This window comes from Mesoplodon bidens (genome assembly GCF_964165515.1).
Source record: "Mesoplodon bidens genome assembly, chromosome: 6".
NCBI lineage: Eukaryota > Metazoa > Chordata > Mammalia > Artiodactyla > Ziphiidae > Mesoplodon > Mesoplodon bidens.
The window spans coordinates 84,923,479-84,950,915 of NC_138162.1; the positions used below are offsets into that span (position 1 = coordinate 84,923,479).

At 40.9% G+C, this 27,437-nt stretch overlaps 1 protein-coding gene across 2 annotated transcripts in view; it reads left to right on the forward strand.

The window, feature by feature from the left end:
• Positions 1–27,437, forward strand: part of PCSK5 (proprotein convertase subtilisin/kexin type 5) — a 467,730-nt gene that overhangs the window by 232,825 nt on the left and 207,468 nt on the right. For both annotated transcript variants that reach the window (XM_081236835.1, XM_081236836.1), the window contains exon 10: positions 16,550–16,653. In XM_081236835.1, the coding sequence (XP_081092961.1) occupies positions 16,550–16,653 (104 nt within the window). The remainder of the gene's footprint in view (positions 1–16,549; positions 16,654–27,437) is intronic.

The following is a 27,437-nucleotide window of genomic DNA, read 5'->3' on the forward strand; positions in this document are numbered from 1 at the left end:
ATTTTCGCTGCTTGATATTATGCGGAGCTGGGAGGTCTCTTGTGGACCCGTGTCCTGAAGTTGTCTCTCCCACTTCAGAGGCACAGCACTGACTCCTGGCTGCAGCAGCAAGAGCCTTTCATCTACCCGGCTCAGAATAAAAGGGAGAAAAAGTAGAAAGAAAGAATTAGTAGAAGAAAGAAAGAGAGAGAGAAAGAAAGGAAGAAGGAAAGAAAGGAAGGAAGAAAGAAAGGAGGGAGGGAGGGAGGAAGGACGGAAAGAAAGAAAGGAGGGAGGGAGGGATGAAGGAAATAAAAAGAAAGAGTGAAAGGAAGAAGGGAGGGAGGGAGGAAGGAAAGAAAGAGAAGGAAAGGGGCGGAGGGAGGAAGGGAAGGTAGGAAAAAAAGAAAGAGCAGGTAAAGTAAAATAGAATAAAATATGAAATATAGTAGCGTTATTAAAATTAAAAAGTAATTATTGAAAAAAAAACGTACAGATAGAACCCTGGGACATATGGTGGAAGCAAAGCTATACAGAGAGAATCTTACACAGAAGAATACACATACACATTCACAAAAAGAGAGCAGGGGGAAAAATCAAAAATCTTGCTCTCCAAGTCCACCTCCTCAATTTGGGATAATTCGTTGTAAAAAGAGGAAAAGGGCGAGAAGTCTGAAATCTTGCTCTCTAAGTCCACCTCCTTAATTTGGGATAGTTCGTTGTAAAAAGAGGAAAAAGGGGGAAAGTCTTAAATCTTGTCCTCAAAGTCCACTTCCTCAATTTAGGATGATTCGCTGTCCATTCATGCACTCCACAAACGCAGGGCACATCAAGTGGACCGTGGAGCTTTAATCCGCTGCCTCTGAGGCTGCACAGAGTGATTTCCCTGTCTCTTCTCTGCTCTCACAGCTCCCGGGTCTCAGCCTTGGACCTGGCCCCGCCTCTGCGCGTAGGTCGCCGGAGGGCGTCCGTTCTTCGCTCGGACAGGACGGGTTTAAAGGAGCCGCTGATTCGGGGGCTCTGGCTCACTCAGGCAGAGGGGAGGGAGGGGCGCGCAGTGTGGGGCGGGCCTGCGGCGGCAGAGGCCGGCGTGACGTTGCAGCAGCCCGGGGCGCACCGTGCGCTTTCCCGGGAAAGCCGTCCCCGGGTCCCGGGATCCCGGCAGTGGCGAGGTGCACAGGCCCCCCGGAAGGCGTGGCGGACAGTGACCCGCGCTCGCACCCAGGCCCCGCGGCGGCGGCAGCAGCAGCCCCAGCGTCCCACGCCCGTCTCCGGGGTCCGCGCCTTTAGCCGCGGCTCACGCCCGTCTCCGGCGCTTCCCCAAGCAGCCCTCTTAATGCCCTCTCCTCACGCACCCAGAAACAAAAGGGAAGAAAACGTCTCTTGCCTCTTCGGCAGCTCCAGACTTTTTCCCCGGACTCCCTCCGGGCTAGCCGTGGTGCACTAACCCCTTCAGGCTCTCTTCCTGCCGCCAGCCCCAGTCCTCTCCCTGCGCTCCGACTGAAACCCGATAACCGAGCCTCAGCTCCCAGCCCCGCCCGCCCCGCTGCCAAGCAGACAAGCCTCTCGGGCTGGTGTGTGCCTGAGGGCACCGATCCTCTGTGCCGGAATCTCTCCGCTTTGCCCTCCACACCCCTGTTGCTGTGCTCTCCTCCGCTACTCCGAAGCTTTCCCCCTCCGCCACCTGCAGTCTCTGCCCGCGAAGGGGCTTGTAGTGTGTGGAAACCTTTCCTCCTTCACGGCTCCCTCCCACTGGTGCAGGTCCCGTCCCTATCCTTTTGTCTCTGTTGTTTCTTTTTTCTTTTGCCCTACCCAGGTACGTGGGGAGTTTCTTGCCTTTTGGGAGGTCTGAGGTCTTCTGCCAGCGTTCAGTAGGTGTTCTGTAGGAGTTGTTCCACGTGTAGATGAATTTCTGATGTATCTGTGGGGAGGAAGGTGATCTCCGTATCTCACTCTTCCGCCATCCTCCTCCGGGGCTCACTACTCTCTTCTGGAAGACTGTCTCGAGTTTGGACAGTGTCGAGTCGTCGGAGGCCGGCGACGACTTTTCCTTCTGGACGAATACTCCGGCTGTCTCCGAGTAGTCAGAGGCTTGCCCGAGGAGTATCGATCACCAAGGCGTGCCTCCTTCCTTCATTTCTTTTTCATTTATTTCTGATCTTGTCTTTATGATTTATTTCCTTATGCTAACTTTGGAGATTTTTTTGTTCTTCTTTCTCTAATTGCTTTAGGTGTAAGGTTAGGTTGTTTATTTGAGATTTTTCTTGTTTCTTGAGGAAGGATTGTATTGCTATAAACTTCTGTCTTAGAACTGCTTTTGCTGCATCACATAGGTTTGGGGCCATCATGTTTTCATTGTCATTTGTTTCTAGGTTTTGTTTTGTTTTGTTTTTGTGGTACGTGGGCCTCTCACTGTTGTGGCTGCTCCCGTTGTGGAGCACAGGCTCCATACGTGCAGGCTCAGCGGCCATGGCTCACAGGCCTAGCCGCTCCGCAACATGTGGGATCTTCCCGGACCGGGGCACGAACCCGGGTCCCCTGCATCGGCAGGCAGACTCTCAACCAGTGCGCCACCAGGGAAGCCCTCTAGGTGTTTTTTGATTTCCTCTTTGATTTCTTCAAGGGTCTCGGTTATTTAGTAGCATTTTGTTTAGCCTCCATATGTTTGTATTTTTTACAGTTTTTTTCCTGTAATTGATATCTAGTCTCATTGCGTTGTGGTCGGAAAAGATACCTGATATGATTTCAATTTTCTTAAATTTACCGAAGGTTGATTTGTGACTCAAGATATGATCTATCCTGGAGAATGTTCCATGAGCACTTGAGAAGAAGGTGTGTTCTGTTGTTTTTGGATGGAATGTCCTATAAATATCCATTAAGTCCATCTTGTTTAATGTATCATTTAAAGCTTGTGTTTCCTTATTTATTTGCATTTTGATTGTTCTGTCCATTCGTGAAAGTGGGGTGTTAAAGTCCCCTACTATTATTGTGTTACTGTCGATTTCCCCTTTTATGGCTGTTAGCATTTCCCTTATGTATTGAGGTGCTCCTATGTAGGGTGCGTAAAATTTTACAATTGTTATATCTTCTTCTTGGAATGATCCCTTGATCATTATGTAGTGTCCTTCTTTGTCTCTTGTAAGAGTCTTTATTTTAAATTCTATTTTTTCTGGTATGAGTAATGCTACTCCAGCTTTCTTTTGAATTCCATTTGCATGGAATATCTTTTTCCATCCCCTCACTTTCGGTCTCTCTGTGTCCCTAGGTCTGAAGTGGGTCTCTTGTAGACAGCGTATATACGGGTCTTGTTTTTGTATCCATTCAGCCAGTCTGTATCTTTTGGTTGGAGCATTTAATCCATTTACATTTAAGGTTAATTATCGATGTGCATGTTTGTATTACCATTTTCTTAATTGTTTTGGGTTTGGTATTGTAGGTCTTTTCCTTCTCTTGTGTTTCCTGCCTAGAGAAGTTCTTTAGCATTTGTTGTAAAGTTGGTTTGATGGTGCTGAATTCTCTTAGCTTTTGCTTGTCTATAAATGTTTTAATTTCCTCGTCAAATCTGAATGAGGTCCTTGCTGAGTACAGTAATCTTTGTTGTAGGTTTTTCCTTTTCATCACTTTCAATATGTCCTGCCACACCATTCTGGCTTGCAGAGTGTCTGCTGAGAAACCAGCTCTTAACCTTATGGGATTCCTTTGTGTGTTATTTGTTGCTTTTCCCTTGCTGCTTTTAATATTTTTTCTTTGTATTTAATTTTTGATAGTTTGATTAATATGTGTCTTGGTGTGTTTCTCCTTGGATTTATCCTGTATGGGACTCTCTGTACTTCCTGGACTTCATTATTTCCTTTCCCATATTGGGGAAGTTTTCAACTATAATCTCTTCAAATATTTTCTCAATCCCTTTCTTTTTCCCTTCTTCTTCTGGGACCCCTGTAATTTGAATGTTGGTGTGTTTAATGTTTTCCCAGAGGTCTCTGAGACTGTCCTTAATTCTTTTCATTCTTTTTTCTTTATTCTGTTCTGCAGTACTTATTTCCACTATTTTAACTTCCAGGTCCCTTATCCGTTCTGCCTCAGTTATTCTGCTATTGATTCCTTCTAGAGAATTTTTAATTTCATTTATTGTGTTGTTCATCATTGTTTGTTTGCTCTTTAGTTCTTCTAGGTCCTTGTTAAACGTTTCTTGTATTTTCTCCATTCTATTTCCCAGATTTTGGATCCTCTTTACTATCATTACTCTGAATTCTTTTTCAGGTAGACTGCCTATTTCCTCTTCATTTGTTTGGTCTGATGGGTTTTTACCTTGCTCCTTCATCTGTGCATATTTCTCTGTCTTCTCATTTTGCTTAACTTACGGTGTTTGGGGTCTCCTTTTTGCAGGCTGCAGGTTCGTAGTTCCCATTTTTTTGGTGTCTGCCCCCAGTGGGTAAGGTTGGTTCAGTGGGTTGTGTAGGCTTGCTGGTGGAGGGGACTGGTGCCTGTGTTCTGGTGGATGAGGCTGGATCTTGTCTTTCTGGTGGGCAGGACCACGTCCAGTGGTGTGTTTTGGGGTGTCTGTGACATTATGATTTTAGGCAGCCTCTCTGCTAATGGGTGGGGGTGGGTTCCTGTCTTGCTAGTTGTTTGACATAGGGTGTCTAGCACTGCAGCTTGCTGGTCGTTGAGTGGTGCTGGGTCTTAGCGTTCAGATGGATGTCTCTGGGAGAGCTCTCGCCAATTGATATGACATGGGGCCAGGAGGTCTCTGGTGGTCCAGTGTCCTAGACTTGGCTCTCCCACCTCAGAGGCTCAGTCCTGACACCCAGCTGGAGCCCCAAGGCCCTGTCAGCCACATGGCTCAGAAGAACAGGGTGAGAAAAAAGAAAGAAAGAAAGGAAAAAATAAATTAAATAAAGTTATTTTAAAATTTTTTAATATTAATAAAAAAGTTTTAATAAAAAAAAAGAGGAGAGCACCGAACCAATAAACAAATCCAACAATGATAATAAGTAGTAAAAACATTGTCCATTCCGGTATTCCACAGATGCAGGGAATATCAAGTTGATTGTGGAGATTTAATCTGCTGTTCCTGAGGCTGCTGGGAGAGGTTTCCCTTTCTCTTCTTTGTTCACACAGCTCCTGGGGTTCAGCTTTCGATTTGTCCCTGCTTCTGCATGTAGGTCACCCTCTGGCATCTGTTCTTCACCCAGACAGAAGGAAGTTAAAGGAGCAGCTGATTAGGGGGCTCTGGCTCACTCAGGCTGAGGGGAGGAAGGGGTACAGAATGCGGGGCGAGCCTGCAACGGCAGAGGCCAGTGTGACATTGCAACAGCCTGAGGTTCGCCATGTGTTCTCCCAGGGATGGTGTCCCTGGATCACGGGACCCTGGCAGTGGCAGGCTGCACAGGCTCCCAGGAGGGGAGGTATGGATAGTGACCTGTGCTTGCAGACAGGCTTCTTGGTGCTGCAGCAGCAGCCGCCTTAGCGTTTCTGGGGTCCACACTGATAGCTGCAGCTCACGCCCATCTCTGGGCTCGTTTAGGCGACCCTCTGAATTCCCTCTTCTCACGCACCCCGAAACAATGGTCTCTTGCCTCTTAGGCAGTTCCAGACTTTTTCCCAGGCTCCCTCCCTGCTAGCTGTGGCACACAAGCCCCCTTCAGGCTGTGTCCAGGCAGCCAACCCCAGTCCTTTCCCTGGGATCTGACCTCCAAAGCCTGAGCCTCAGCTCCCAGCCCCCACCCGTCCTGGCGGGTGAGCAAACAAGCCTCTCAGGCTGGTGAGTGCTGGTCCACACCAATTCTTTGTGCAGGAATCTCTCTGGTTTGTCCTCTGCACCCCTGTTGCTGTGCTCTCCCTCTGGGCTCCGAAGCTTCCCCTCACCACCCCACCCCCTGTCTCTGCCCCTGAAGGGGCTTCCTAGTGTGTGGAAACTTTTCCTCCTTCACAGCTCCCTCCCACTGGTGCAGGTACCGTCCCTATTCTTTTGTCTCTGTTTTTCTTTTTTCTTTTGCCCTGCCCAGGTACGGGGGGTAGTTTCTTGCCTTTTGGGAAGTCTGAGGTCTTCTGCCAGCATTCAGTAGGTGTTCTGTAGGAGTTGTTCTGCATGTAGAAGTATTTCTGATGTATTTGTGGGGAGGAAGGCGATCTCCACCTCTTCTCCACCATCTTGAAGGACCATCCTGCACTCTTCTGCTTCTTTTACCTTAAAAATTGTTTTCCTTCCTTTCTTTTTCTTTGTTTCTATTCTGTGTTTTTTTTTTTTTAATTCTCAATGAGAAACTCTGGCTTCAAAAAGAGTGTGATGATGAACTGCTCTAACTAGCATCCAGGCACAGACCTACTCAAATCTGCCATTGAATTGTGGGATGAGGGACAAAACCCCAGTCAACTCTGAGATGCTGGTAGAGATCCATCCAAAGTGAGGATGCTGAGTGAGGACAGGATCATTTCCTACCCCTACTATAAAAATTGGAGGTTTGCTGGCCAGTCCCTACAATGATTGTTACCCTGACTTTTCCCCTTTTGGCGCCTTCTCCAGTACAGGACAATATGGTGATGGAATAGGTCAGACCTAGGGCTCTGACGTCAGACTGCCTATAGCCAATTTCAGCTTTTGCTAATCATGTGACCCTAACAGGGTCATTAAACTTTCCCTGCTTTGATTTCCTTATTTTAGTAATAAAAAAAATAATAGTACCTGTCTCATAGGATTGTTGTGAGAAATAAATGAAATATTGAGTACTTTTCACAAGGTGCCTGGCACACAGTGAGTACTCAAGAAATGCTATCTAATACTCTGTACTTTTGGAGATACATATTTTAGGAATTGTATTTAATAGCTAAGTGTGGCTGGTACAACAGGAAATCCGCAAGTGAAGATGTTGGTTCAGAAGCTCAAGGCTACCAAGGCCAAAGTCTGTGTTATCTCTTGACTTTTTCTTAATGGCTGCTGCAGTGCCAGCCATCACATCCACATTCAGGTAAAAAGAGGAAGGCAAGAGTGAAGGAGGATTAGGCAGTGCCTGCGGTAGGAAAGCAGAGACTTTCTCAGAAATGCTCAGTAGACTCCCACTTATGTTTTTTTTTTTTTTTTTTTTTTTGCGGTACTAGGGCCTCTCACTATTGTGGCCTCTCCCGTTGCGGAGCACAGGCTCCGGACGCGCAGGCTCAGCAGCCATGGCTCACGGGCCCAGCCGCTCCGCGGCATGTGGGGTCCTCCCAGACCGGGGCACGAACCCGTGTCCCCTGCATCGGCAGGCGGACTCTCAACCACTGCGCCACCAGGGAAGCCCCCACTTATGTTTTATTAGTCACAACTCTGTCTCTTGTGCACCCCTCACTGGAAAGACATGATTTTGGCATCCCAACATATAGAGTAGGGGAGGCAATAGAAAAGAAAGTTGGAATTTATCCTCTATTTTCTGCCACAGTTTCTGGGAATTGAGACACTGATAATAGGAACAGGAGAGATATCGGAGTTAATACGTGGGCTGCCTTGAAAATGAAAAAGGAGTTCTTGTCCGGTAGGGAATTATGTACCTGCATTTTTAGCCCGTTAATGTCTTGGGTCTTTAATTTGGGAGACAGGGAAACAGGGCTGAGGTTTGAGGGGTTTTGTTACTTTTATTCCCTCTACTTTCCTTTAGGTGACAAGCCAGCTTTGTTTTCTTAATGTGAAGTATGGGAAAGTTAAACATTATTTTTTTCAGTCCAGTCACATCAGCCATAGGGTGATTTAAAATACCTCCAAAATTGTTGTAATAGATTTCTATTCATCTCAGTTGATCTTTTCCTCGGAGTGTGGGTGTGTGTGTGTGTGTAGCATGAAATTTTTGAAAAATATTTTTCATTATTATTGAAGTCTAATAATTAAAAAGATTGCTAGGAGTTTACATAATGAACCAGGAGTGTCTAAAATAGAATAACATTTACTTAAAATTCTAGAATCCAAAATGCTTAGACATTTTCATTTAAGTTTAAAATTAAAGCTGAACTTTGAAAACCTTTGTTTAAAAACATAAGCATGTAGAAAAGGATCATTTTAATTCTTTGTACTTAATAGGAAAAAAATAATGAGAGAAAAATGCTGTAAAGTAATTTAAAATAATAGTGATAACAGAGATGCAACCAAATATTTTTTGTTGCCTGTCCAAGGGTTCACCTGCTGGCTTTTGAGGTGAGAACTCTGCAGATCCTCGAACTATGTAGAAAAAGTTTCAAAACACTTCAGTCTGGTAGTTCAGTTAAGCAAATAAGTACATTCAAAGTCTTCATCCTAACATTTGGTACTTGAAAAGCACTAGGATATCAAACCAAAGAACAATTCACCATCCTTTGCAACATCACATCAATGGCCAACCATCAAAAGGGAAGATCTTCCCACAAATAGAGAGGGTTTGTTACAATCTCAGCGGGTGCAAACAGTTCTTTCCCAACCAGTTGCTGCTTCCACCATCAGGTTTTAAAACCAGAGCTTTTTGACACATCTTAGTAGCATTATTATTTCACTAAGCAGAAATATACCAAGGTGTTGAAGATGCTATTTTGTTCATCTATTACAGAAACTAAAAAACATACTATTAAAATTTAGGAGCATAGAGGAAAACTTAGCTTAATTAAATGACAATTCATCAGATGCTAGTATAAATTCAGAAAGTGGTTCTTCTGAATTTTTCTGGGATGATAGGTTGTTCATCTCAAGTAATCATAATGACTGCTGTCTTTGAGAGCCTTTCATGTGCCAGGCACTTTATATTCATTACCTCAAATTCTTGCAACCAAGAATTTGAGCTAATGAATTTGTCTCCACATTTCAGGTGAGAAACTGAGTCCAGAGAATTTTAGTAAATAGTCTACTAGGGTGACAGACCTATTAAGTAGCAGGTCATAATTTACCCCAAGTCTTCCTGACTCTAAAGCCCAATCTATACCATTCTCATGTGATTAGAAACTATGTTTATTATTATTTTGAGAACAAATTTAAATTAGAGGGCTTCCTTGGTGGCGCAGTGGTTAAGAATCCGCCTGCCAATGCAGGGGACAAGGTTCAAGCCCTGGTCCGGGAAGATCCCACATGCTGTGGAGCATCTAAGCCCATGAGCCACAACTAGTCAGCCCACGTGCTGCATCTGCTGAAGCCTGTGCACTCTACAGCCTGTGCTCCACAACAAGAGAAGCCACCACAATGTGAAGCCCACGCACTGCAACGAAGAGTAGCCCCCTGCTCGCTGCAACTAGAGAAAGCCCGTGCACAGCAACAAAGACCCAACACAGCCAAAAATAATAAATAAATTTATTTTTTTAATTTAATTAGAAATAAATAATGGGGGCCACAGTGTCCTTCTGCAGGACAAGGTCAGTTAGCTTAGAATTATGTATTTATTCATGCCCAGTGTTAGGTAGCCTACAAAATTAGCAGAAAAGGGGGAGTGAGCTGTGTCCTCCAGTTTCTTTCCCAGACTTGAGTTTCTCCCAGCTTGACCAGGATAAACTTAGGGAGGAAGCTCTCATACCAACACATTTGGTCTGCTTCAAACAATTTCAAAGATTTGGGACAAAAATAAGAGTCGGATTTAGATTCCAGGTTATGGTTGCATAAAGACAGAGGCCTATTTTTTAATTAATTTTTATTTTTTATTGAAATATAGTTGATTTACACTGTTGTGTTAGTTTCAGGTGTACAGCAAAGTGATTCAGTTATATATACATATATATATATGTGTGTGTGTGTGTGTGTGTGTGTATATATGCATTTCAGATTCTTTTCCCTTATAGGTTATTACAAAATATTGAGTATAGTTCCCTGTGCTATATAGTAGGTCCTTGTTGGTTATCTATTTTATATATGTGTGTATATGTTAATCCCAAACTCCTAATTTATCCCTCCCCCACCCCAACCTTTCCCCTTTGGTAACCATAAGTTTGTTTTCTATGTCTGTGGATCTATTTCTGTTTTGTAATTAAGTTCATTTGTATCATTTTTTTAGATTCCACATATAAGTGATATCATATGATATTTGTCTTTCTCTGTCTGTCTTCACTTAGTATGATAATCTCTAGGTCCATCCATGTTGTTGCAAATAGCATTATTTCATTCTTTTTTATGGCTGTGTAACAACATTCCGTTGTATATATATATACCACATCTTCTTTGGTCGATGGACACTTAGGTGCTTCCATGTCTTGGCTATTGTAAATAGTGCTGCTATGAACATTGGGGTGCATGTATCTTTTCGAATTTGAGTTTTCTCCAGATATATGCCCAGGAGTGGGATTGCTGGATCATATGGCAACTCTATTTCTAGTTTTTTGAGGAACCTCCATACTGTTTTCCATAGTAAATTGGCTGCACACCAATTTACATTCCCCCCAACAGTGTAAGAGGGTTCCTTTTAGGGGAGAGGGCTTTAGAATGGCCAGAATTTATAGTCTCAGGATAGTATTCTCAGAGGGAATTGCGTGTACCATAAGAGCAGGTGGAAAGAAAGTTCCATGATCATGAATTGATTTCAATGCTTGTGATCTCAACTTAGTGTACCTCTGGCTGACCACTCATCAGGTTTTATTCCATAACCATTTACATAATGAAGTATTTCAAGGAAATGATTATTGAGCTTACAAACAAAATAATCATTTTTAAGGCTGCAGAAAACTTAATTGATGTCTTTCAGGTATAATGACAAATCCTACAGATAAGCTGGGATTTATAATGGAAAGAAAGCACTTCAGTTTAAATGACAGAATTTTTCTTTGTAAATTGGGGCCTATCTTAAGTGTGTTTATAAACCAAATTTCCACACCTTTGGTTTAGACTAAATTCAGGGAATCAGTGAGTGGTTTCACAAAAGAGTAAAATAAAAATTTGACTTAGGTGATCTCAAACCAGTTTTTTCTTTTATCTTTTCTGCTTTCATTCAGGTGTGGATGGATCATAAGCAGGGATCCTGGTGACACCAATACAAATCATATTTCTAAATCTGGAGGTATTATTAACTGTGTTTTCTGTTACTGCAACCCAGCTTTAGACCCGGGACTTTTGAATTAATATAGAACACAGAACAAACGCACTCCCATTAGGGATACACTCCTGCTCGTGGTGGGACTCACCACCTGGCGATCCCTTTGGGCTCTTCATTACCTGACAAAAGAAGGTTGGTTTCCTTTGTTGAAAGGTCTGTATTTTATTCTTGAATCATCGTTGGCACACACTGGCTGCAGTCAGAGTAATGTTTTTCCTCAATTTCTGCAGGCTTTAAACACTTCTGCCTCATCTTGGTTTGTCCAGCTCACAATGAATCCTTTCCCATAATTGCTGACTTATTTAGCATCTGTACAATGGCATTCATTTTCTGGCTACTGATTCCCATTTTTCTTTTACACAATCTTAAGAAACAAAAGGAGACTGCTTTGGCCTTGGATTTTTGGTTGACTAGTAAGTTGGATATTTGATGATTGCTGATTGCTCATGCTGTTTCCCTATAGGTCTGGTTCACGTAATCTCTCATCCTTGCTTTAGATGGAATCACTCTTGTATTTAAAGATGATTGTCCTGTTTAGGAAACGGTTTTCATTATCGGGATTCGCTATTGCTCCTCTTATTGATCTATTCTTTTTCTATAAAAAGATGTGTATTCGTTTTTCCTTTCATCAGTTGTCCTTAAACTGCCTATGATGATAGATCCATCTGGGGGCTTGGGGGGGAAGGTGAGTTCTTTTTTCTCTTTAATAAATGCAGGTGAATCAGTCACTCAGGATTTAAAATTGGTCCTTGTTTTTAAGGACCACCAAGTACAGGTTTATTCACAAGTGTGCAGAATTATCTGGGAAAACTCTTTGGGAGGGATTTTTTTTTTAAGTGCTAGCAGTTGCACTTAGACGTCCAACAAGAAGCACTAGACAGAATGTCTCCCCCGGGATATGTCCTGCTTCTTCTAAAACCTGTTGTTGGGCCCATGAATACTTTGAACTGCTCAGAACAAAAATGTAATACAAACACCAGGTCGTGATTGTGTCGTTCATGATCCTATTTTTGCAGCTGGAGACTAGAAGTATTTGAGATGAGGTTCAGCTGAGGTTCCCTTACTGGAGAAGAGTTACCTAATCAGGCTTTAAACCACATCCAAGTGTGAGCGTGTCAAGCAAGTTCATAGCAAATGTTAAGAAAAGATACAATGTTATGACATCTAGTATAAAATATTATTTTATAAAAAGAGTATGGGGCTTCCCTGGTGGCACAGTGGTTGGGAGTCCACCTGCCGATGCAGGGGACACGGGTTCGTACCCCAGTCCAGGAAGATCCCACATGCCGCGGAGCGGCTGGGCCCGTGAGCCATGGCCACTGATCCTGCGCGTCTGGAGCCTGTGCTCCGCGATGGGAGAGGCCACAACAGTGAGAGGCCCGCGTACTGCCAAAAAAAAAAAAAAAAGAGTATGATTTTTCCTAGTTCAGTATCTTTCTGTTTACCTTCTTGATAGAATGTGCCAAAGTTAGGCCTTTGGAACCTGAAAATCAAATTAGGACTCAAGAATCTCCTGAATTCTGTGGCAAACAAAACTCAGCCAACTGAGTTGAGAGAGAGAGAGTATGGGCACAAAAATTGTATGAACATGAGGACAGAACATGCCACACTTGGCTTCCTGATCCAGCTGTTAGAGAACCACCTGACAAGCCACTGTGTGTACATTCATTTCACCTTTATGGGTCCATGTGGAGATGGTATTAAATAGTGATTGATAGCATACCATCATAGCCAAGTGCAGCTGGTTTGAATTGTAGCTCTACCACGACCTACCTATAGGTCCCTGAGTTACTGTGTGGAACTCAAAGCCTCACTTTTGTCATCTATGAAATGGGAATAAAAATTTTACCTCTATCATGTGATTTTTTTAGATTACACAATCATAGTGCATATACAACCTACAGTACCTCTCCCTTACCAAGTGTTCACTAAATGTTGGTTATTATTTTGTGGTCATCAAAGGATGCAAAACTTCCTTACGAGAAAAGATGATATATACAGGAGTCCCCAGAAAATCATGTATGTTGTATTGCCTTGAAAGGTCATTGTTAACTAGCCACGTTTTGCAGGCATTTGTAAATGTGACCTTTTAGTGTATATTGTTATTCAGGGGTAACTGTCAATAATTCCAGGAAGAAACCTGAGGGGTATGTGGCATGACTCCTGGTGGCTTATTATGAGACTGGTGGTCACCGGGCTCAGAGTTGAGAGAAACTGCTCTTTTTTTCTAGGTTGGTTAGACTTTTGGCCTTTTTCATTATTATTTGCCCCAAATCTTTTGGTGCTTTGGCGGTGAAAGGGGTATTGGTTTTCAGAGGCCACTGGAGTGTGGGTCCAGGGTAACTGGCAGGAGGGGGTAAGTTTTAGGAGGTCCTATGTTACCATCGTGGACTGTGGTGTTCACGGCACAGGGCACTCTTCTTTCACTCTGTATGTGGTTTACCCCACGTTTGATGACTTCTTCATTCCGACATCATCCCTGTGAGCATAAATACAAATAGGTCATAAAGTGTGAATCAGACTTTCCCATAAATAAAAGTCCTCTCAGGATACTAGCCATTTAACCTATGGCTGTTTCCTGAGCTATAATTAATTACCCTCCCACAGGTAGGAACACCACTGATTCAAAAATCCATTGGTTTCCCATATTATCTTTCTCCCTTTATTTTGGTGAAATTCAGGAAATTTTGAAATTAAATCATTTCTGAAGTTGTACATTATCAAATGTCACAGTAAAATTATCTGAATGCCCCCTTTCCATGTGTAGTTTCAATTTCCTGAAGGTAATTTCTCCCTTTTAATTACAAGCACTCCAAGAAGAATTAGTTTGTGCAACTCAGCATGAGAGCAAGTAACTCTCATTTCTTCAGACTGAGTTGAATGCAGGAGGCTTCCTGAATCTGCCTGAATACAACTGCTTAAGCTACAAGATAAGTGTTTCCTGTTCTGTTATTATTATTCTATTTTTAGAGCTAAGGGTCACTAGGGAAATGGTTTCCCAATGGTCAGAACCTTGTGCTTGATATTTCTAAAGGAATTTTGCCCTGGTGATAGGCAACAGGGAAACTTGTGTTGTTTCTTTTCTTTTCTTTTTTTTTTTTCCCTGAAGGATAACATTTAAAATGTGAAAGTTTTAACTGTGTGTTAAATGTTATTTTAAAATTACAAGGTTGAGTTAGACATATTTATCACATCCAAGTGTACTTTTAGGGGTCTTGCTGTTTGCTCATGAAAAAATAAAAACATACATGTTCACTTGAGAGGATTTTGCTTTCCCATAAATAAGGGGCTGGAATGTCTTTCCAGACTGAGCTTTTCTGTTGTTGTTTTCACCCCTCACCCAAGTAACTACACTGGAAAAGGGAATGGAGATTAGCATCGCATTTCAGGCAGAGCTAGAATGTCTTATGTTGAGAGTAGCATTCAGAATTTTCCCTGGACTCATTCTCCTAATTTTCCTGACTGTAGTGCATGGACTCTGTTAAATTTTGTTGTGGATTCATTGTTAGCCAGCTAAGGGCCAAATCATGCCAACTGTTTTAGAAGCAAAACTTCTGTGCCTCCTGGGATCCATCACACAACCTCCCTCCCTTTATTCAGAGTTTTGTGCCTTGTCAGGTCCTAAAGTTGGCTCCTAACAAGTGTTGTATCAAAACAAAAATAATTCTGCTTCCATTCTTCTCATATCTTTCAAACTCATGTGGATGGGTTTTAATCCCTTCGTATAAGTTCTTCTATTAATGCAACCTTACAAAACAGTCGAGATCCTATCTTGTCCCTTATGGAAACTTTGAAAATGGCAGTAATATTTCTCTTTTATTTGGAATCTGAGAACATAACAAAAAGGTATAAGAACTCTGTAGTACTTTTCTCTCCCCATCTCCTTCATTTTCAAACCACTAAATAGGAGCTGTGGCTCTTACTTTAGCAAAATGATGTACTGTCTACCACTTACAATGGTTTATTATGCACCGGGAACAAGGTTAAGTACTTGGCATGGCAGTTGACTCTTGAACAACATAGGTTTGAACTGCACAGGTCCGCTTATATGCAGATTATTTTCACTAAATACATAGTACATGATCCACTGTTGGTTGAATATATGGATGCAGAACCGTGGCTACGGAGGGCCAACTATAAATTATACTCAGACTTTTGACTGCTCAGGGGTTGGCGCCCCTAACCTCCGCATTGTTCAAGGGACAACTATACTTTGATTCAGTTGGTTCAACGAAGTAAAGTAGATATTAACATCCAGGTTCTAAGTGGGGAAACTGACACTTTGGGAAGTCAATTTCACATACCTAGAAAATGAAGGAACCATAATCTGATCACTGGGCCCCCTCTCATTAGGAGGCCACCCTCAAAAACACGTATATGCTGAGTGTGATAGGAAAATGTAGTATCAAGTGAAGCAGTGTGCAGCTTCATCATTGAAAATTAGCTATAAAGATACCACGTTCTCCCTCTGCCTGGGAGATACCAGTGTGCATACATGCCCATACGAGGGGGTACAGAGATTACCACATGCCCCTGTCACACTTCTAGGAAGGTAGCATGTCATTGTCTCTCCTCCTCCAAATGTTCCGACCCATCATTTGCAAATATCCTTCTAAAATGAAGGTGGCAGATGAGAAGCAAAGAAAATAACTACACAAGATGCATGATAAGTTGCCGTATTTCCTAGTTAAGTAAAAAAATTGTCACACCTCACATTCAAGACTGAATTGAATAAGTATCCTGATTAGAGAATTTCATGCATGCACCCAAATGCCTTTAGTAAATAACATGTTCTTTGAAAGAGAACAAAAAACTGTGTATATGTACTTGGATTTGTTTTCTGTGTGTTTATTAGTATTGCAGTTCCTTGATGAAAGTATCTCCCATTCAGTAGTGTCTTTGTGATCTTCAGTGCCAACAGCCATAAGAAATAGGTATCCAATAATTTAATAACTATTTATTGCAAATTAAGACACTCCCATAGTTTTCTGTGCCTGGGTACCCAGTTCTGGGCTCTGTACCACATCCTCTTCCTTTGAGAACACTAAAAATGAAGACTTGGTTTCAGTTGAGACTTTTTCTGTATCCCACACATCCATCCAAAATGGTTAACATTGCTAAGTTCTTTGTTAAATTAAAATCAAGTGCCTGGCTAAACAACTGAACAAGGAATGTTCAAGAGCCCTTCAGTTTTGATTTTAGCTTGTTGTAATTTTCTTATGATGATGCAAGAGTCTACACGAAGGATGACAGGGCCAGAATTGGGAGCCATTTTGCTGAGGAAACTGGAAATCTTCACCCTTTTAAAAACTTACACTGACTAATATCACATTATTTCTCAAATTAAAGGTTACATTTTCTGCCTCCCTGAGACTAATGTCACTTCTCCAAGTTGAGAACAAGAGCGGCATTTGGCATTTGTTTATCCCAAACCCAAATCGCTGACCCTTTGTTTTTAGTACTTTGCCCTTCTGCTTTTGCTTTTTTAATTTGCTTGTGACTCTCTGCTTCCCCCATCTTTTTTTTTTTTTTGGTACAATGATTCTTACCTTGTCTTTCCCCAGTCCGTTTCTGACCTGGAGAGACGTGCAGCATGTTATTGTAAGGACTTCCCGTGCAGGACATTTGAACGCTAATGACTGGAAAACCAATGCTGCTGGTTTTAAGGGTGAGAACTTCTTTCATATTTTGTCACAGGCAAAATATTTTTATTTTTCCCCCATTTTAAATGGAGAGCAGGAAATAGAACCCATCCAAAGAAACTTTAAATTTTGTACTGACACAGGAAGAGCTTGACCTCTTCGTAGGAAAAAAAAAGGCAGGTTCCTTTTCTTTTTTCTTTTTAAATTAAAACAACACATTTAAGGCAGATTTCCTTGGCTTCCCACATCATAGGTCAGTTTCTTTAAAGGTAACCAACTTCCAAGTATTGTCGACCTATGGGGCTCCTCATTAGTTTATTCTTTGCTGTCATTGATTATCTGAGTGGTATTTGTAACAATGTATTTAAAACTTCCTTACCTTCTGGAGTGATTACTTCCAGTGAATAATAGCTGGTATCTTTTGTTCGTTTGAGGGTAGCACTGTTAGTTGCTAGGCTATGCTTTTCTACATACTTTGTTTTTGTTGGTTTTTTTTCAAACCTTCCACAAACAGAAAAACAGGCATAATTCTAAGACATTACTTTACATAAACTAAAAGTTCTTATGAAGCTTTATAATGTGCAGTCTTAGGCAAGTGTGCACAGGATATAATAAGTGCTGACTATTTTTCCCATGGCTGATAGGGATTCTGGTTCCCTCAAACTATCTTACTAATGGTAGCCATTTTGTTTATTGTCATCCATAACATATGCTATAGTCAAAAGAAAATAATTATATAAAGCAGATGTCCTATAGTGTAGTATCTTTACTCAGGTTTCAGATAATCTAAATTTTAATCCATTAATTTAAGTTACAACAAAGATTACTTTTTGTTGTATCTGCAGACTTAAATTTACTCACAAATAATCTTTGTATATATCCCTATGGATGAAAAACAGTATTCTGTAACATAAGGAATATCTACTTAAAAATTATGGTTCTGGTCCTCAGGTCATTGGTAATAAGCTGAATAATCCTGGGCAAGTCATTTAATTTTTCTGGGCCCTAACTTCCCCAACTTAAACAATTTAGAAGCTGAATAATATTATCTACATAGGCTATCTTACATATGATTTTAATATATCCTTAGTGTATTATACCCAATGTATATAAATATTCATGCTGAAAATGTAAAGTGTAATTTTAAAAATTATTTGCAAGCAGCTTACTAATCATGCTTTGCCAAAACCTGTCAATATGCCAGGGAACCAGTGCCATATAAAAGAGTTCTTTGATTAACATCTTCACTGAAGACTTCACTTTTAGAAAAAAAGAATGTCCCTCTGCTTTCGAGTATTATCAAATACCTTTCTGTGCTTGTAAACTATATAATGCAGCAGTGTTCAAAGAGCTTTTAATCTAAAGCATTGTAAATACCTATTGGGATCACATTTTCTGAAGCCCAAATCAAGACACTTAGTTCCAGAATAGCAAATGTTATGTGCAGCATCAAAAATATTTGAAATTTCAATTGTTCTAGAAAATCCAGGATGTAATTTGCCATATGTATGTTTCCTTTTGATTAGCTTCCCCATGCTTCCAGCCCCGACTATATAAATCCAGGCAGCCAAGGGGTTGGGTTTGGGGAGGAGGGAAGAAGGGATCAAAACACTGGCTGGTTCAATACTGCAATGAACTTCTTAGTAGAAGGTTCACAGACTAAGTACATTGACCTCAATGAAGCTGAGGAATCAACTTTAACCCAAATAAAAGTCTTAGTTTTACTTACTTCTTTTTGGCAACTTAAAAAGAGCAAATGGTTCTAATAAAAAATGCAACTCTTTTGAAAACCTCTGTTGGTTTTGGAGAGGGGGAAGCCGAGGATTTAAACTAAATCACCAGATCCAAACCTGAGTCTGAAGGGGGCCATACACTGCTTCTGGCAGGGAGGAAAGAGCATTTTACTATTGCACGTGGCAATATTTAGTATAATATTTCACTCTTCTCTTAGATTGCTGCCAAGAGTAACAATTAAAGTTCACTTTTTCATAGATGAATTACCCTGAACCGTCTGGACTCCCAGTGGAATTGTTTTGTAATTTTGTTGATGGCAAGCCCCATATTTCATCTAAACATGATCATAACAAGAAGGATTTTTTAAGAGTTATTTTCTTCCCTACTCAAAGCATTCCCATCCCCTCCCTAGCGTCCCACAAATAAAAGTGATTAAGGCAGAGGCTAGCAGGAGAAGTGACATGCTTCCGGGAAGGAGAGAATGCAGGTCACTAGGACTGGAAAAAGATGGGCTGACTTTTTATGGAATAAGATCTGAACGAACAAAAAATAGTGAAGGCTTGGAACAGGTTCATGCAATGAGAGCTCATATTTTAAATTAGGTCAGCCAGCTTTTGCAGGCCTTGCTTAGCGGGAACACATGGCCAAATGTTTCTCCTTAGGAGAAAACGGAAGTTGCCTGCAAGCAGAAGCCTGCAGCCCTGGGTGCACTCCCTCTTACCACTTGGTTTAGTCCTAACGCTGAGTGAGATGTAGGTATGAAACAAATCTGAAAACACCTGTGCTTCCCTGGGCTTGCTGTTGTGACCTCATGTTGAGCGATTTAACTTGTCTGAAGAGTGAGTTTTTGTTTTTTTTTTGAAACCACCAGAATTTCATAAATTGCTTGGCAGGTACTCTTCTGCAGTGGGGCCGTCAGTATGAATATGTGAATTTCCTTCTCATCAGGTAAAGCAGAAGCAGCTCAGAGTAGCAACCAGTTAGGTTTTGGGGTCTTGCCATCAATAGACTTGGTAGTCTTAGTTCTCACTGATAACTTTGGAGAAGCCAACACCCTACAGATCAGTCTTTCCCCAAACCCTGCCAAGTGCATTTCACACAATGTCCTTACATTGCTTCAGACCTACCCATGTGTGGTCCATCCGAAGCAGAGGACAGAGCCAGATGTTATAGGAACTAGACTGGTGTGGGTCTCCTCTCAAGACAGACTTGAACCACTCTTACCCACATGTGTTATGGGCCTGGATTCCTGGCTCCTGGAAGGGGATTCCCTCCAGAAGCAGCTGCTAGCTTCTCGTTGACTGCATGGACAGATTGCATTCAGGCGAGGAAGTTGCCCTTGAAGGACTGGCTCCTCTGTGTGTTCCTCTGAGAGCGGAGTTGCATACTGATGAGCTGGGTGCAGAGAACTTTCTTCCCCTTTCTCTGTGCTCTCCTTGTGGTCACACTCTATAAATGATCCTATATTGAGATCAGTTCACAGTAAAGCCAGCCCCAAAGCTGGAAGCCACTCATCAACATTTTTATGCTAATGGTACCTTCATTTTTAACAATTTTAATTGAACTAAGATGATTCTGTCTTGATGCTTCTTCAATAATAATAATAATCTCTTAGAGTTAAAATATCTTGCAGAAGATTTGTTTTTCAAAATAAACATAATCCAATGAATGCACACCTATGGAAACGAACTAGATGTTATTTAGATTTGTTCATCCTGTGAATAATCCTAGCTAAATTTCAGACACCTTTTGACTTTAAACCTCCTCCAGAGATAGTTTCTTTAATAATAAATATCATGCATCTAGCAAAGAATCTGAGATTATGCATGAGAATAGGAAAGTATTTGTATGAGACCACATGAACAGATGTGGTATTTGCCACTACAGAACTAAAATCCAAATTCCAGTATTTTGCTACTGAGCAACATTTGCAGTGCCTGGAGACGACTTTGGCATTAAATTGTTTGTTTGGGGGTTTCTTCAATATTACTTCTTTCTCCTTTTTTTTTCCCTTTGCTCTTACGATAAGTCTTTCCTATTTTTTTCTTTTCTACTGTTTTTAATAACCCCCTCGTGCTCCTTAAAATGTACAAATCAGCTGTAGAATTGAGGGTTTTCCCCATCAGGGTGGTTCTCTTCAAGGAATTTAAGTTATGCAGTCTCTTCATTCATTTATTCACAAATATTTCCTGCGCACCTTCAGCAGGCCAGCCCAACACATGCTGAATGAAGTGCAACCAAAGAGGAGAATTAGAAGGAAATGTCTGGACCCCATGACTTTGCCTGCTCTGATCTGCTATGATTTACCCACAGAACAGAAATTTACACTGCAGTTTTTTATCCCTTCACTCAAGCCCAGCCCATCTGCCAGGTTCATGTTTATAAAAGTATCAATGATCCTTCTCTCATCATCTAAAATGCAGCCCAGCCTGAGCAGCAGAAGGCATCTAATGAGAGAATCTCTCTTGTGGAGTGCCATTTACATTTTGACCAGCTCTGTTTGTACCTATAGAGTATATGGATCCTAGAGCCATGCAGAGGACTTGAATTCTGCATTCTTCTAGAATCCATGGCTCACAGCCTTTCAGGAAGAACGTGACTCTTTGTTATGAGCCCCTCCCTCCTACTGCTTTAATCTGAAGACCCTGCAGATTTCCCCTTTCTCCCCCAGCCTCCTGGGCTGTGCTCGCTGAATCTTTCCCCCATGTCCTTATCTCTGGTTTGCGGATGCAGTTATGAGAAGTATAATTGAATGCATGCAACATCGGTGCTGTAGTTTTTTCAAAGTGTCTGTATTTGGATATGATGACTTGATATTTTACAGTTAAACTCTCTTAAATCTAGGAACAGGAATAGACGTCAGATAATAAATTAGGAACTTCTGTCATCTTTACTAGGCGAAAGAATGAAAAAAATGTCATTGAAAATCAAAAATGACAACTAAGTGAGCGAGGTTACCACGCCTTCCATTTCACTGCCCTCCCAGACTATGTAAGTCTCTTTTTTTCTACCAGCATGTTGCTGAAACCTCCCCATCCTCCACTGACTCTTTCTTTGACCACAACTAAACTACTAGATTTTTTTTTAATTTCTAACTGATTTCCCACCATGGGGAAAACAATTGACAGTCTAACATGACTTCTTAGCCTCAAAGGCCCTTAACTTTTAATAACCTTTATTACTTTTAATCGCCGTCATTTTATTTCCACTGTTAGGGCTGGTAATTTTAAGATGTTCCAATATATTTTTAATACCTACCTGTCTTGCTTTCAGTTTTAACACTTATTAAAAAGCATTAGATGTGCTGAAACCATTAAGCATGCCATGTGTTGAACTGAAACTAAAGGTTTTGAAATGTGGTGTTTTTATTTTTTATTTTTGAGTATATAAAGTGATATCTGATGTGTTACCATTTAAAAGGGTAAAGCTATATTGTATTTTATTATGTCACTGTACAAATAATATCTTATCTTTGCCACCTAGCATGCTGATGTGATGTTGGTAGCTATGATTAAAGCTACTTAATGTACCTTAATTGGAAATCTGCACATCATGTTCTCAAAGAAAGGTCAAAGTGAAACATTATTCATCTGGTCAGTGTCAGAGGGGGTATTTGAATCAGATGCCTGACTTCAGTCCTGATCCTATTTTCAGAAATAAGGCATTTAGTTCTTCTCTTAAAATGCAGAGAGGGATGTAAGTACATTTGATCCTACCTAATAAAATTTGCTCCCTAGAAACACCACCTGATTTTCTTTCAAGATTCTATGTTTATTCCATTGTATTCTATGAACTCCTATTCATTTATTAACTTAAAATCTTTCATTTTTGCATTCATTGATCACTGAATATATGAGCTTACCTTCTTGCTCATTTATAAAAAAAAGATATGAATCACACTTAATTTAGGGATTTTACATTTATTCTTTTGTCTGGTGGATGATTTACCTAAATATCTACCTGGGAACAGCAATATAGAAGCCCTGACAGCAGTCTGCTTGGTCATTGCTTAATCTGGAGTCTTGTATCCAAAATGTCTACTTGCCCCATAAGAGTGTTCTATTCATACCTACTAAATATGTGAGATTTTAAAATATTTTCTGCAAATGAAAAATGTTATTTTCTCTGCACTGGTCTTTGAATGGTAGTGTTAGGTTTGTTAGACTTTGGGGGTGTTTTGTTCTGTATTTTCATCCCTAAATACAAAAGTTTTAAATGCATGTGGTTTCACACTTAAAATCCATCTTCAAAATAGAATTAAAACAATGGTTGTACTGTACGACTATTGTCTCTTTACAAAACATAATTAGTTAATGGAGGGAATTATGTTTGGAGTAGTTTTGTGGCTTTGCCACAATCTTAAGAACTTTATTCTAGTAGAATCTGTTATTGATATTTTCTTTGGCCTTTGAGGAAACCAATTAAAATTTTTGTATCTTGGGTTTTTAGAATGTGGGTAACAAATACCAAACATAATGAGAAGTCTGAGTTGAAAGAAAAGTGCTTTGAAATTGCAAAATACCAAACTTAAAAAGAGCCTTGACAAAGAAAAGAGTCTTTTTTTTTTTTTTGCGGTACGTGGGCCTCTCACTGTTGTGGCCTCTCCCGTTGCGGAGCACAGGCTCCAGATGCGCAGGCTCAGTGGCCATGGCTCACGGGCCCAGCCGCTCTGCGGCATGTGGAATCTTCCCGGACCGGGGCACGAACCCACGTCCCCTGCTTTGGCAGGCAGACTCTCAACCACTGCGCCACCAGGAAAGCCCAGAAAAGAGTCTTAAAAGTGTATTTTCATATGTCACAGCTTTCTACTGTGAAATGAGGATAAAGATATGAAACTATGTTGTGAATTAGAGTGCTATTTTGCGATTGAAATTAATTAAATTACCTGAGTGGGCAAGAGAAAATGTATTACTTTGTAGTGAAGTTATCACAATATGTCTTCATACCTTTTATCCCATAATCGCATATCAATGACTATACTATAATCATATATAAACCAACTAAAATTCTGTTTTGCAAATTAATATTAATGTTTAAATATCAACTTGACTTCAACCTGCTAAATTTTGAAAGTTGTAATTAATTATTTCAACATAGAACTAATGACAAAAATCTGAACTGGGGCTTCCCTGGTGGCGCAGTGGTTGAGAGTCCGCCTGCCGATGCAGGGGACGCGGGTTCGTGCCCTGGTCCGGGAAGATCCCACATGCCACGGAGCGGCTGGGCCCGTGAGCCATGGCCACTGAGCCTGCGCGTCCGGAGCCGCAACGGGAGAGGCCACAGCAGTGAGAGGCCCGCGTACCGAAAAAAAAAAAAAAAAACTGAACTGACTGCAGCTATCAATGTCCTATCAACTCTTTAATCATTAATATACAGTATAAAAGCTATAAGCTTAAAATATGATTTTTAACAATATGCAAAATTTGTATACTTAAGAGACAGTTGATGTCTCTGTGTAATCACCTGATGAAACTCGATTTTGCTAATTCTAATGAGGCTGGACTTCCTTAGGTATTTTTTAAACTCTTCTTTCAGCAAATGAGTTTGGCTATCCTTCGTGATAGCAAAGCTTGATACTTTGTGGTTACAATTGATATTTCAGGCAAAGATAAAAATCATCAAGCCCTAAACCCCATAATTACAAAGGGTGGTCAACAAGGCCAATGTTGTTTGTTTTCAGGCCAAAAGTGTATTGGAACTATAAATAACGAAAAGGAGTTCTTTGAGTCACTAATAATTGGATTCTGAATGCAGTTCCAAAATAAGATGCCCCCAAAAGATTTAAGACAAGACAGTCTTATCAGAATATACATACAAGGAGATTGGTTCAAGATGGCAGAGTGGAAGGACGTGTGCTCACTCCCTCTTGTGAGAGCACTAGAATCACAACTAACTGCTGAACAATCATCGACAGGAAGATACTGGAACTCACCAAAAAAGATATCCCACATCTAATGACAAAGGAGAAGCCAAAGTGAGATGGTAGGAGGGGCTTAATCACAATAAAATCAAATCCCATAACCACTGGGTGGGTGACTCACAAACTGGAGAACAATTATTCCACAGAAGTCCACCCACTGGAGTGATGGTTCTGAGCCCCACGTCAGGCTCCCCAACCTGGGGGACCAGCAACGGGAGGAGGAATTCCCAGAGAATCAAACTTTGAAGGCTAGTTGGGTTTGATTGCAGGACTTCGACAGGATTGGGGGAAACAGAGACTGAACTCTTGGAGGGCACACACAAAGTAGGTGCATCAGGACCCAGGGGAAGGAGCAGTGACCCCATAGGAGACTGAACCAGACCTACCTGCTAATGTTGGTGGGTCTCCTGCAGAGATGGGGGGTGGTTGTGGCTCACCGTGGGGACAAGGACAATGGCAGCACAAGTCCTGGGAAGTACGCCTTGGCATCAGCCCTCCCGGAGCCCGCCATCAGCCCCACCTAAGAGCCTGCAGCCTCCAGTGCAGGGTTGCCTCAGGCCAAACAACCAACAGGGAGGGAACTCAGCCCCACCCATAAGCAGACAAGTGGATTAAAGTTTTACTGAGCTCTGCGCACAGGAGCAACACCCAGCTCTACCCACCACTGGTGCCTCCCATCAGGAAGCTTGCACAAGCCTCTTAGATAGCCTCATCCACCAGAGGTCAGACAGCAGAAGCAAGAAGAGCTATAATCCTGCAGCCTGTGGAACGAAAACCACATTCACAGAAAGATAGACAAGATGAAAAGGCAGAGGGCTATGTACCAGATGAAGGAACAATATAAAACCCCAGAAAAACAACTAAATAAAGTGGAGAGGCAACCTTCCAGAAAAAGAATTCAGAATAATGATAGTGAAGATGATCCAGGACCTTGGAAAAAGATTGGAGGCAAAGATCAAGAAGATGCAAGAAATGTTTAACAAAGACCTAGAAGAATTAAAGAACAAACACCTAGATGAATTAAAGAACAGACAGAGATGAGCAATACAATAAATTAAATGAAAAATACACTAGAAGGAATCAATAACAGAATGACTGAGGCAGAAGCACGAATAAGTGACCTGGAAGACAGAATGGTGGAATTCATTGCCGTGGAACAGAATAAAGAAAAAAGAATGAAAAGAAATGAAGACAGCCTAAGAGTTCTGGGACAACATTAAACACACCAACATTCGCATTACACGGGTCCCAGAAGGAGAAGAGAGAGAGAAAGGAACGAAGAAAATATTTGAAGAGATTATAGTTGAAAACTTCCCTATCATAGGAAACGAAATAGCTACCCAAGTCCAGGAAGCACAGAGAGTCCTAGGCAGGATAAACCCAAGGAGAAACACGCTGAGACATATACTAATCAAACTGACAAAAATTACAGATAAGGAAAAATTATTACAAGCAACAAAGGAAAAACAACAAATAACATACAAGGGAATGCCCCTAAGGTTAACAGCTGATTTCTCAGCAGAAACTCTACAAGTCAGAAGGGAGTGGCATGACATATTTGAAGTGGTGGAAGGGAAGAACCTACAACCAAGATTACTCTACCTGGCAAGGATCTCATTCAGATTTGATGGAGAAATCAAAAAGCTTTACAGACAAGCAAAAGCTAAGAGGATTCAGCACCACCAAACCAGTTTTACAGCAAATGCTACAGGAACTTCCCTAAGTGGGAAACACAAGAGAAGAAAAGGACCTACAAAAACAAACTCAGAATAATTAAAAATGGTCATAGGAACATACATATCAATAATTACCTTAAATGTGAATGGATTAAATGTTCCAACCAAAAGACACAGACTCGCTGAATGAATACAAAACAAGACACGGATATATGCTGTCTACAAGTGACCCACTTCAGACCTGAGGACACATACAGACTGAAAGTGAGGGGATGGAAAAAGATAGTCCATGCAAATGGAAATCAAAAGAAAGCTGGAGTAGCAATACTCATGTCAGATAAAATAGACTTTAAAATAAAGAATGTTACAAGAGACAAGGAAGGACACTGCATAATGATCAAGGGATCAATCCAAGAAGAAGCTATAACAATTATAAATATATATGCACCCAACATAGGAGCACCTCAATACATAAGGCAACTGCTAACAGCTATAAAAGAGGAAATCAACAGTAACATAATAATAGTGGGGGACTTTAACACCTCACTTACACCAATGGACAGATCATCCAAACAGAAAATTAATAAGGAAACACAAGCTTTAAATGACACAATAGACCAGATAGATTTAATTGATATTTATAGGACATTCCATGTAAAAACAGCAAATTACACTATCTTCTCAAGGGCACATGGAACATTCTCCAGGATAGATCACATCTTGGTTCACAAATCAAGCCTCGGTAAATTTAAGAAAATTGAAATCATATCAAGCATCTTTTCCTACCACAACACTATGAGACTAGATATCAATTACAGGGAAAAAATGTAAAAACACAAACACATGGAGGCTAAACAATATGTTACTAAATAACCAAGAGATCACTGAAGAAATCAAAGAGGAAATCAAAAAATACCTAGAGACAAATGACAATGAAAACACGACGATGCACAACCTATGGGATGCAGCAAAAGCAGTTCTAAGAGGGTAGTTTATAGCAATACAATCCTACCTCAAGAAACAAGAAAAATCTCAAACAATCTAGCCTTACACCTAAAAGAACTAGAGAAAGAAAAACAAACCCAAAGTTAGTAGAAGGAAAAAAATCATAAAGATAAGAGCAGAAATAAATGAAATAGAAACAAAGAAAACTGTAGCAAAGATCAATAAAACTAAAAGCTAGTTCTTTGAGAATATAAACAAAATTGATAAACCTTTAGCCAGACAGAAAAAGAGGGAGAGGACTCAAATCAATAAAATTAGAAATGAAAAAGGAGCAGATAAAACAGACACTGCAGAAATACAAAGCATCATAAGAGACTACTACAAGCAACACTATACCAATAAAATAGACAACCTGGAAGAAGTGGACAAATTCTTAGAATTTGGTTATTCTTACGCAGGTATAACCTTCCAAGACTGAACCACGAAGAAATAGAAAATATCAACAGACCAATCACAAGTAATGAAATTGAAACTG